The following is a 12857-nucleotide window of genomic DNA, read 5'->3' as shown; positions in this document are numbered from 1 at the left end:
CAATGTGGTACTGCTCTTTTAACCTGCTCCAATATCAAACTAACCCTCCTTGCCATTAGGAGGTTCTGCAGATGCTGGAGGGGGTCAGCAGGTCAAGCAGCATCTATGGAGCAGAATAAAGAATCAATGTTTTGGCTGAGACCCTTCATCAGACTATGTGAGACTCCCGGCCCACACAGCCCTACATTTTTCTTTCATCCATATGCCATGGTAAAGTGCATGCCAACCACTGAAGATGTCATCTTAACATCTTTATTTAAAACTGTTAGAGCAGAAGGAACAAGGAATTTCCAAAAATAAATACTCTCACCAAGATAGCCAATACATAACATCTTTAATGTAATGTTGCATAAACTAACAGTGAAAATTTGTCCACAAGACATACTTCATTGATTTAACAAAATACCCCCAAATAGTCAAATTATTAGCACTTTAAATGTACAAAGTTGAAATATGGTGTAGATTTAATGATTAAAAAGTTAATTTCATTATCAACAAAGTTAGCTTAAAAACTAAGTTAAATATCATAAGAAAAAAAATTGGATCAGGCATATTGAATTAGGAAATACAAAATTTTCCTCAATGAGAACTATGATCATATACCTGTAGATACAAACATTAAAGAATACAAAATACATTTATATACCTAAGGAATTCAGGAAGTGGATATGTAACGCTTGTACACCAATCCAAAAGTCTCAATCCACTTGTCACTTTCTCCCTCAATCAAAATCTGAGAATCAGTGATTAACTTTAATAATTTCCATACTCTACCTCTCATTTTCCTGAAACCTCTTTCTTCCTAATAACAATCCTCACACTTTAAAAAAAATCCCCAAACTATTAATTAGTAGATCTACCAATCTCAGAATCTCCTAGACAAATGCATGCAATAAACCTGTCTAGTCCTTCCTGTTAAAAGGTATATATATATATATATATATAAAAAATCAAAAAGTAAGCTATTTCCCAAGTAGAAAATTTACACAGTTTGCAGAAGTAATATGCTTTCATTGCATCAATGGTACATGTGGCTAGACCCAAAAAGTTCTATTCACACAAGTGGATGAATCACGACAAATCTCTATATGTCAGTATTTAAAAACAGAAATGCCCTTCACCCCTTATCAACTCTTTTTCAAACTACGTGCATTGTTTCACCTGAACATTGTGACCGAAATGTTCTACCAACTTACTGGATGAAGTAAATTTGAACAAACAACACCCACTGATGCACACCTGGTTTAGAGCAAAAATTACGAAGATAATTAAATATATTCAAGTTGCAATTTTGAAGTTAAGATGAGATATGCATCTGAATATTATATGTCACACTGATCCTGTGCATTACAATTTTTAATCAATAATGCCCTGGATTTTGCCATTTGTATTGAGTACAAAATTGCCAACCAGTGTATTATTATAATGTCAGTTTGTTACTAATGTTCTTCTACAAGCTGCATTACTTAGCCTTTTCAAATGTAATTAAGTAAAATACAATCCAACATTTACATATGGTCCTTGCTGATAAACACCTTAAAATAATGTACTGTTTTGCTGAAGATGCAAGTAAGCTTTTGAACAACATTATAAATGGTTTTTACTAATTAGCAAACTTACTCCCTTTTTTCTGTGGATTACAATTCAATATTTCAAAAGTGCATTATGAAATATTTTTAATTTTGTTTGTAATCTCACGTGTATTACAAACTATCATTTTGTGCTCTAATGTGTTTAAAATCTAAGACAGATGCCCTTTCTTTCGTTCACAAGAACTCTTCAGTGAGATTGATTGCAATGTTACAGTCCCAAAATAATGCAGGGAAAGGGGAGGCACAATTTATGGTCGATTCACTTCAACCTGGAGCAATCAGTTCACTTCTGACTACAAAATCCAGGCCACCTAATCTAAAGTCAACTGAATTCCTTATGCTTATGCTAAAGCAAGATAAAACGGTTAATACTACCATTAGTATGTTTTTTAAAGTACTACACAGTAGTCAACAATTAAAGTTTCTTTCAAAGAAACAACACACATTTGCACATAACTCGCAAATATCTCTATACAAAACTAACAAGACTGCCTAACTGACAGTGAGGGTGACAGCAAACTTCCCAAAATAGGAAGTCAGAAGAATGGCACTCTTGACTGGGCAGCTCTCCCCTTCAAAATGCGCTTGACCTGCAAGTACGAAGTCAGAGTAAACAATATTAGTTCATTTCATGTAATTTTAATAAATTACTTTTCTTCCTAATTATCTTTTATGAAGTAATTTTTTGGGTTGCTGCCACAGACAAAATTGGAGGTACATATTTTAAAGAATGGATTTGTTTCTGTCTGCAACCACTTACTTCTTCTCCTCTTAAACCGTCTGGCACAAGATGTACTGGCTGTTCATTCTCCAAGTTTCTGGCACTGGGATCTGCTCCCTTTCTCATCAGAAGCCGGACAGCATCTACCTGACTGACCCGGTCCTGCATGCCAGCTGCAACATGAAGTGCAGTGTTCCCATTATAAGCCTGAAAATAAAAGCAAAACTTTTATCGGTCAAAAACTTCATCGTAGGTTTCATCGAACAATCTTACTTTTCAACATAGGGGAAATTATACATTAAACACAAATATCATACATTTAAAATATACAGTAGGTTTTAATCCATTTTCACATCAACATAATCATTCGGAGAGCATTGAACATTTTGTGAAGTGACAAACAGTAGTATTTGTACGTTACATTCAATGGCCACTTTATTAGGTACAGGATTGAATTCTAAAGCTGCCATAACCATCTACTTCAAAGTTTGATGTGTTGTTCATTCAGAGATGATCTTCTCCACACCACTATTGTAACATGTGGTTACTTGAGTTACTGTCAACTTCCTGTCAGCTTGAACCAGTCTAGCCCTTCTCCTCCGACTTCTCTCGTTAACAAGGCGTTTTCACCCACAGAACTGCTGCTCACTGGATTTTTTTTTGTTTTTCACAGCATTCTCCACAAATCCTAGACAGCTGTGTGTGTAAACTCTAGAGAGACTGTGTGCATGAAAATCCCAGGAGATCACCCACCTGGTACCAACAATCATTCCACAATCAACGTTACTTAGCTCACACTTTTTCTCCCATTCTGACGTTTAGTATGTACAATAATTGAACCTCCTGACCATGCCTGCATGCTTTTATGCATTGAATTGCTGCAACGATTGGCTGATTAGATATTTGAATTAACAAATAAGATGGTTCTAATAAAGTAACCACTGTGTATATATGCAGACATAAGAAAACATAGCAAAGCTGGCTGGGCATTGTAAAGGTGTCAGTTGCTTTCCTCTCTGCCACACATCAGATTTATTGAGTGAACAGTTGTTGGTTGCTATGTTTATAATCTTACCTTAGCATTTACAACATTCAGACTGGTTGGTTGCTCGAGAAAGTAACGCAAAAGATCAACATTTGCTTCTTCTGCAGCCAAGTGCAGAGGAGTGCGACCGCTTTTCCGATCCTGGGAAAATTGAAACAGTTATTCTAGCATTTCAAAGTCAAATGATTTATCATTTGTAATTTCATTAAACCGCCTGGAGCTATTTTAACAGTGCCTGTTCTCTCCATGGCCTGATTAGAGCCAAAACTGAACTCACCCGAGTTTCAATAGATGCTCCCATTTGTAATAAGGTTTTAATGGTGTCCAATAAGTTCTTGCTTTTCATGGACAGCTCCTGTGTCTCAAGAGAACAAGGCTGCTGTTGAATTTTATTCTGAAGTTCATGCACCACACGGTTCTGGGCCAGGACTGCACAATGCAGAGCAGTCATGCCTATGACAAAAAAGAAATTTGCAAGGTGTTTGCATCATTATTTACTGTTGGCAATGAATGAAAACTAATGCAAATAAGAAAATACAACTTGTTTTGGTCCACAGATATTCTCATGTTCTACTTTACTCTCTTTTTACATAATATTTGAGAAATTCCTGCATCATTCAACATTACATAATGATTTAAAGGTGTTATCTATTAAACTAACTTAGACAGAGCTTTATCTCCCTATCACAAAACATAGGAGCAGAATTAGGCTTTTTGACCCATCAAATCTGCTCAGCCATTCAATTCTGGTTTATTTGTTATCCCTCTCACCCCATTCTCCTGGAATCTTCAACACCTTTACCAACCAAGAGCCTATCAAGCTCCATTTCAAGTACACCCAGTGAGTTGGCCTTCAAAACCATCTGAGGCAATGAATTCCACAGATTCACCACTCCCTGCTTAAAAAAAATCCTCCACAGTTCTCTTTTAAAGGGAGGAACCCTACTATTCTAAGGCAGTGCCCTCTGATACCCACTGCTCAAAATATCCTCTCCACATTCCTTCTATCTAGACCCCTCAACATCCAACAGGTTTTAATAAGGTACTCCCTTATTCTTCTGAACACATTAAACAGGCCATCATCCCGAGCCATCAAACGCTCCTCATCCCCAGGATCATTCTCATGAACCACTCTCTGGATCCTTGTCAGTGCCAGTATATCACCTGTGCTAGGACCACTAACAGATCTTACCATCAAAGTTTGTAACTTCCAGATTGAGATGCTGACAATTTTGTATAATTCCTTTTTCAATGGCCTGAAAGGAAACAGAGAGAACGTGTGAATAGCAATCAACCAAAATGAAAAAGCTTGTGGTGTATGGTTTGTTCATTCAAATATTAGAACAAATGAGGTGCAATTGTTTACTCAGTCAATTTAAAAATGGATTTCTTAACATATATTTACAAAACAGCTCTAACACTAAAGTCTGGCCTCGGTTTTTTCAGGGATACACACATGAAAAGAGTAATGTAAAAAGGAGAAATGGGAAGATGTATGGCAAAGTGCTTGCTCAAATTTCCAGGTTGAGGAAAATAACCTGTCAGGAAAGCTGCTTTAACTATCTCAAGTAAACTTTAGCTCAATAATGTCATTAAGCATATCTCGGTTTGCAAGAGTATGGATAATGGTGGAAAGGTAAAGATACATAGAAAAAGTGAGGCAAGACTTAACTTCATTTGGAACTTAAAGAACAACAATATTGTTGTTTAAGTTCCAAAGGATTCCCCAGAATTATAGGAGAATCTTTCAGATAATGACAGCACTTCGGCTTCCACAAATGGTACACATTTGAAAATGTATTTTGATTTTAAATACAATCCAAAAGATAGGAAACCTTTGAAAGATACTGCGGATGTTGGAAATCTTGAGCAACACGCACAAAACGCTGGATGAACTCAGCAAGCCAGATTATGGAGGAGAATAAACAGTCGACATTTGGGCAGAGACTCTCCACTGTTTATGAAAAAGAATGTTCATTTGCAAAGCAAGTGTTTTTATATGCCTCAGCAGTTTCCTAAAGTTGAGGTCTCTATAGGATCTGAAGATTTTAAAATAAGCACCTACCACAAGCACTTGAAAGTGACCCTTTTCTGCAACTACATGCAGTGGCGTTCTGCCCCAGCGATCCGAAGTATTCACTTGTGCTCCAAGGGTTATTAGGTCCTGAACAATCAAGTGCTGGTTGGCAGCAACAGCTACTTGCAAAGCACTCTACAAAAGAGAAAGGAATCAAATCGTACAAGGAAATAAATGGGGGAAAAATAGCAAATGCCAAACCGATAAGAAAGTATTGTCATAAGCAAATAATGTAGCCGTTGCAAACTGCAAGTCATGCAGTGACTGATAAACAAATCTATTTCAGTTAAACATTACCTAGAAAGTATACATTAATACTAAGATTCTTGCCTTCAATAAAGCTTTAAATGGAAGATTATCTGTTGTGTTCAAACGAGAAACTTACAATAATGTGAAGATAGAGAAAGATTTTAGAAAGAAATCTAAAGATAGATTTTAATAAATCATCTAGTGATTTATCAGAATCAGATTTATTATCACTGGCATGTGACTTGAAATTTGTTAATTTAGCAGCAACAGTTCAATGCAATACATAATCTAACAGAGAGAGAGAGAGAGAGAGAGAGAGAGAAATTAATAAAACATAATAAATAAACAAGTAAATCAATTACAAATATTGAATAAATTTTTTAATGTGCAAAAACAGAAATATTGTATATGAAAAAAAAGTGAGGTAGTATCCAAAGCTTCAATGTCCATTTTGGAATCGGATGGCAGAAGGGAAGAAGCTGTTCCTGAATCACTGAGTGTGTGCCTTCAGACTTCTGTACCTCCTACCTGATGGTAACAGTGAGAAAAGGGCACACCCCTGGGTGCTGGAGGTCCTTAATAGTGGACGCTGCCTTTCTGAGACACAGCTCAGAGAGGATTAAATGAATCCTCAAAATTTGTGACGATGTCCAGTAAATGCCTGTTGTGTCAATGTATATTTACCTGACCATTGTGTTCTTTAACATCTATCATGTTAACTGCAGCCATCTTCTTTCCAAGGACATAGGCAAGAGCACGTCTGCCCTGTGCAGCAGCAATGTGTAAAAGACTGGAAAATATAAAAGTTTTTTCCAAGATTTTTAAATTGAAGGCATTACAATACCAATATCTTCCCCGTATAAATTTTAACCATCATTCTACTATTTCAGATTTAGAAACAGAAATCCCCAGTTACAAAAAGCGCAAGTACATTTTCCAGGTGAACCCTGGGAACGTCCAAAGGGCATGATGCCTTAAAATGGGAAAATGCCACATATGTAAAACAGAGTATATTAAAAATTGGCAAGAACAAAATATTTAGAAACCACTTACGTATCACCATCAGAGTCTTTGGAAAGAAGTTGCTCTTGAGTAAGATGGGACAACTTCTTCTCTTCTTGTTCAAGTTGCCATTCAAAGAAGGACTTGCCTTGACATTGTGATGGATAGTACAAGGAGGCAGGCTGTAATACATCACCCTGGGAGTTGGGCTGTAGAGATCCACAAGCTTGCATATAAAATTCAGATGATTGTTGACTGCCCACAATTTGATGACTAACTGGAGAAAATGAGAACTCATTGGGCATGGATGGATTCGGATGCATTGGAAAAGGAAGGTCTGGAATATCATTTGGGATCTGTTGAAAATCTTGATCCAGTCTACTGGCAAGAACTTGAAGTGGCTGAAGCCCCTCCTGTTGTCCAGAGATTTGTGGAGGACTCTGCACTGGGTATGGCTGAAATTCCTGGCACCGTTCAGGGGATAGTTGGCAGTCGCGTAGTTCCTGCATATAACTGTTGTTGTGCAATTTCCCATCTCTTTGAGGAGCATGATTATTCTTGGCCCAGTTGACCTGAACTGTATTCAGAGAAATCTCATGGGCATCATTCTGCAACATGTTTATTATAGCCTCAAGAACATCTGGATTTACATCATTTCTTGATTCGGTTTTATGGCATCCATCTGAATTCTCAGAGTTTGGAGTCTGGGGTGGAGTCTAAATTGGAAAGAAGTGAATAACCTTATTTTGAAAAATTACACAATATTTTTCAAGTAGCATAACAAGTAGTAACTGCACCACAGCTTCACTGCCTTTTGATAAAATGACTGTTTTTTTCTGTCCCTAAGTTCCCTACAGCACCTTATTAATGTCATCTCCAAACCTAAAGATTATAGAAATAATGAAAATAAAGCTACATTTTGAAAGACCGTTGGATATTCTTACCAGTGGATAGGATGATACAGGTGGTGCAGATAGTTTATATGGAGGTGCATCGATCAGGTTCTCCAAAGCTGATCTCTTTCGGCAATTCAGAATATCTCTTATTTCTGTTTAGTAAAAAAAGGCTGGTTAATAGTGTCCGAATCATACGGCATAGAAACAGATCCTTCAGACCACTGTTTCCATGTGACCATCATACATATTGATACCAATCTCACTTACAGTCATAAAATTATATAGCATGGAAAAAGGCCTTTCAGGCCAGCTCATCTATGCTGACTAAGGTATCTGCATTTCTGGCATATCTCTGTTGTCTTACTCCTAAAGACTGTTACTGTTCCTGCCTCCATCATGTCCCCTGGGCAGCACCTTCCAGATACCCAGTACACAAGTTGGGAATATTGGTTTTCAAGAGATTTTGAGGCCCTGGTTTAAAAGAAAAGGAGGTACAAAGCAGGCACAGGCAGGTAGGAACACATGAGGTACCTATGGAGTAAAAGAAATACAAGAGGACACTTAAGAAAGCAACCAGGAAGGCTAAAGGAAGGCATGAAGTTGCTCTAATAGACAATTTGAAGGAGAACCCTAAGGGATTCTACAGATATGTTAAGAGCAAAATAATTGCAAGGGACAAAATTGGTCCTCTGGAAGATCAGTATGGTAATCTATGCATGGAGCCAAAAGAAGTGGGGGAAGAGTTCAAATGAACTGTTTGCATCTGTATTTACTCAGGGGATGGACCCTGAGTCTATAGAAGTGAGGCAAAGCAGCAGCAAGGTCGTGGGCCTCTACAGATTACAAAGGAGGATGCGTTTGCTGTTCTGAGGCAAGTTAGAGTGGACAAATCCCCAGAGCCTGACAAGGTGTTCCCTCAGTCCCTGTGGAATGCAAATGCAGAAATTTCAGGGGCCCTAGAAGAAATATTCAAATCATACTTAGTCACAGGTGAGGTGCTGGAGGATAGTTAATGTTGTTCCGTTGTTTAAGAAATGTTCTAAAAATAAACCAAGAAATTATAGGCCAGTGAGCCTGAAGTCAGTAGTGGAAAAGTTATTGTAAGGTATCCTAAGGAACCAGACATATGAGTATTTGGATAGACATGGACTGATTAGGTATAGTCCGCATGGCTTGGTACATGGTAGATTGGGTCTAACCAATCTTAAAGAGTTTTGCAAAGAAGTTATCAGGAAAGTTGATGAAGGGAGGGAAGTGGATGTTGTCTACAAAGACTTTAGAAAGACATTTGACAAGGTCCCGCATGAGAGATTCGTCAAGGTTCAGTTGCTTGGCATTCAAGATGAGGTAGTAAAATGGATTAGGCATTGGCTCTGTGAGAGAAGCAGAGAGTGGTAGTAGACAGTTGCTTTTCTGACTGGAGGCCTATGACTGGTGGAGTGCCAGAGGGATCGGTGCTGGGTCCTTTGTTTTTGCCATCTACTGTATATCAATGATCTGGATGATAATATGGTTAGCTGGATCAGCAAATTTGTGGATGACACCAAGATTGAGGGTGTAGTGGACAGCGATGAAGACTATTATGGCTTGCAGCAGGATCTGGACCAGCTAGAAAAATGGCAGATAGAACTTAACACAGACAATTGAGGTATTGCACTCTGGTAGGACCAACCTGGGCAGGTTTTACACAGTGAACGGTAGGGCACTGAGGAGTGCAGAAGAACAAAAGGATCTGGGAACACAGGTCTATAACTAATTGAAAGTGGTGTCACAGGTAGAGCGGGTTGTAAGGAAAGCTTTTGGCACATTGGCCTTCATAAATCAAAGCATTTTGTACTGAAAATGGGATGTTATGTTGAAGTTGCACAAGATGTTGGTGACGCCCATTTTGGAGTATTGTGTGCAGTCTTAATCACTTACCTACAGGAAGTAAGTAAATAAAGTTGAGAGAGTTTAGAGAAAATTTACAAGGATGTTGCCAAGACCAGAGGACCTGAGTTATAAAGAAAGATTGAATAACTTAAAGGGTTTATTCTTCAGAACATAGAAGATTGAGGGAAATTTGATAGGGGTACACAAAATTATGAGGGGGGTATAAATAGGGTAATTGCAAGCAGGCCTTTTCCATTGAGGTTGGGTGGGACTACAAATGGAAGTCATGGGTTAAGGGTGAAAAGTGAAGAGTTTAAGGGGTACATGAGGGGAAACTTTTTCACTCATAATATCCTGACAGTGTGGAACGAGTTGTCAGTGCAAGTGGTGCATGTAAGCTTGATTTCAAAGTTTAAGAGAAGCTTGGATGGGGGGAATATGGAGGATTATGGTCCAGGTGCAGTTCAATGCGACTAGGCGGTGTAAATGGTTTGGCATGGAGTCGACAGGCCAAGGGGCCCATTTCTGTGCTGTACTTTATTGTGACTCTACTGTATTAGTGAAGAATTTATCCCCTTTAAACCTCCTCACTCTCAGTTTAGAAACATGTTCTCTAGTTGTAGACACCCTTTCCAAGGGAAACAACATTGGCTCTCTACCCTAGCTCTGCCTCTCATGATTTTATGCATCTTTCAGTCTCCTTTACTCCAGGGAACACAGACTCAGGCTCCCCTTAAAGCAAGGCCCCCCTATCAAAGCAACATCCTGTTGAATCTTTCCTGCACCTCTTTAGCACATTTTTCTCGCGTGTCAACCAGAACTACACAAGATACTCAAAATATTGTCAATACTGCTGCAACCTGGCATTGTAACCTCACAAAATGAAGGCAATCATGTCATTTGCATTCTTCAGCATCCTGTCCACCTGTATCGTTGCTTTTAGGGAACCATGTACTTGTATCCCGAGGTCTCTCTGTTTAGCAATGCCTGCCAGTACTGAGTACATTTTGGGAAAACCATATAGTACTATACATTGATGTTCTGGTTTAAAAAACTACAAATTAGCAAGCTATGTACTTACGAGAAAATTGTTCTTCTGATGAGTTTGACTGAAGCTAAATTAAAGAAGAAAGATAATTCTATAAAACAATGTACATGATTCTCTGCAATAGATTTCATCAAAGAGTACAATAAGGTCAACGACACAAGTTAAAATTAAATGCCATGTATTTTTCAAATGTTTCACTATTTAAATGGGCTTGCTATGATTAAACATTACTAAAAAACATAATAATCGAATAGTTACCAAGTGACTTTCCAGCTTGGTGCCTGAGCGGGTGCTCCTGAAATAATTAAGGAGGTCCTTCACAGGGTTCTTCACCCTGACTCCCTGGAAGGGCTGTTTCAGAGCCCTTGTCCCTGAACAGGGCACTATAAAAGAAAATGGAAGGGTGACTATTTTAAATAGCAGCCAAATTACACCCAGCCAGCTCCTAGAGACAGTATTACAATGACAACCAGATCATTTGTTTGTAACCTTCTCATGAAGGACAACTCACTTGGTTCTCTTTAAAGCAGTGCAGTGAGATATTCTGTAGACTGAGCAGATGGACTTTGATTTAAACTTATCCGAAGTGTGGATATATCCACGTTGAACTTTCTAGAATAGGACTTGATCCTGGTGCCATCTGACTCGGGAACAAATGTTGCAATCCTGGAATCAAAGCTGAGCTAAATGGTCCGGGACTGGAATAACTACCCCAAGTTATTGGACTGTGGAAAAACCCGGTCCAAGGCAGCAGCTGACTCAAGCCTGAAAAAGGCTAGGAAAATGAATCAATGTGGCACCTACGCCAAACCACCCCAGTCACTGGGCAAACACCAAAAGCCACCAGGTCAATTTAACTCGCTGTATGCCTGAAAGAAAGATGCTTTTTCCAGGCTGAACAATCGTCATTTTAAATTGTGATGTCAAGCTATCTGGGCCAGGAAAGTCGCCTCTGTTGCAGAATTCAAAAACTGAGACCAACTTCCTGTTCTAGACCATTTGCTGTGGCAGTTTAGGCATGACGTTTAAAAGAAAACCGTTCGTGTGGGTGCAGTCAAAAGGACACTGTTCTCAATGTTTTATTTAAATCAGCACAATACTGGTTTAAACAATTTATTTTGGAAAGGAAGCCCCGCTCACAGTACATCGCAGCCCTGCTCTACACGCCGATCAAAATAGCTCGATGCAGAGGAAAAAAATTGTGCACGAAGTGAATCTAGAGCGGAAAATAAGCTAAATCTTAAGACTCAGGCCCCAGGAAGTACTAAAAATTAAACGCTGGAAACGGACGAGTGGGCAAAGCTGGCGAGCTGTAGTGGGAATGGGTAGGAGAGCGGCGGATGTGTCTTTACCAGCGGATGGTTCGAGCAAGGGGTGGGGTAGGCGGTGGTTGTCGGCTGGACATGCAGGTGGGCTGGAGGTAGTGGCCTGAAGTCCGAGGGAGGAAAGCGGCCCCTTCCCACTTGGTTTGATTTGTGGGGAAGAGTGGGGAGATGAGTGGCTGTATTGGTGCCGGGCGAGGGGGGTTAAATCCGATGCGGAGGGAAGGCTCGCTTGACTAGCGGGGTAGGAAGTGACTACGGTCGGGGTGGGGTGCGGAAGGAAACGATACCCTAACCCGGCTAGGTGAGAAGCGACGACTGGGCAGGCGAATACCATTTCGACGGAAGGTGGGCGGCGCTTCAACCGGTACCGGAGGCGACCTTCCGTGGCCCGGGCTCGGAAGCAGGGGTTTGGGGCTGCACCCGTGCCGGCCGGAGACGGGGTTGCGCTTATACCTGGGGATGGGACGCTGGAGCTGGACGCCTCGGACAGCGGCGAGGCGGGCGAGCGCGGCTCGCTGGCCGTGGGCGAACTCTGGTAGAAGGAGCCCAGGTTGATGGGGCTCGACCCCAGCCAGTTCTCGCCTTCGCAGCTGTCGCTCGAGTTCTCGGTCCCTCGATCCAGGATCATCCTTCAGCTCGTTTCAGAATGCGGGAGTGGACAGAAAAGGTGTACTCCGAGACTGATTGCAGGACTCCCTCGCAACTGATGTTGCAAACACTCGACCACAAATATTTTTTCTGTTGCGTCTTCCGGGAGGCAGGCTTATTATGCCTCTCCTTCACTTCCTATTCGTCCCAATAAACGGGCAAGATCACAGCAAAGGGGCTGGAATTACGGTAAATGCAAGAACAGCCTACGTTACTGGCAATGATGAAAAGAGAAGGGGAGGGGTTGCGCTTGCAAACCTGTGTTGGCTCAGGCAGTGCACGGAGGAGACAAATACGTTAATTATATTAACTTTATTTGAAATTAGACGAAATCAAAGTTACCCTACGGCGCTTCCGAATAAAATGCTACCTAGTGTTTTCG

At 40.2% G+C, this 12857-nt stretch overlaps 1 protein-coding gene across 1 annotated transcript; it reads right to left on the bottom strand.

Moving 5' to 3' along the window:
• Positions 1–317: 317 nt before the first annotated feature.
• LOC140727635 (NF-kappa-B inhibitor zeta-like) lies at positions 318–12592 on the bottom strand. The gene is made up of 12 exons (XM_073045239.1): positions 12281–12592; positions 10761–10885; positions 10536–10569; positions 7631–7734; positions 6738–7402; positions 6369–6474; positions 5424–5570; positions 4551–4614; positions 3636–3811; positions 3389–3499; positions 2353–2520; positions 318–2182 (listed from the first exon to the last, which is right to left on the bottom strand). The coding sequence occupies exons 1-12, from the start codon at positions 12453–12455 to the stop codon at positions 2129–2131; spliced, it is 1929 nt and encodes a 642-aa protein (XP_072901340.1). The 5' UTR covers positions 12456–12592; the 3' UTR covers positions 318–2128.
• Positions 12593–12857: the final 265 nt, after the last annotated feature.

Source organism: Hemitrygon akajei, chromosome 5 (assembly GCF_048418815.1).
Source record: "Hemitrygon akajei chromosome 5, sHemAka1.3, whole genome shotgun sequence".
In the NCBI taxonomy this organism is placed as follows: domain Eukaryota; kingdom Metazoa; phylum Chordata; class Chondrichthyes; order Myliobatiformes; family Dasyatidae; genus Hemitrygon; species Hemitrygon akajei.
This window is presented reverse-complemented; position numbering and strand designations above follow the sequence as displayed.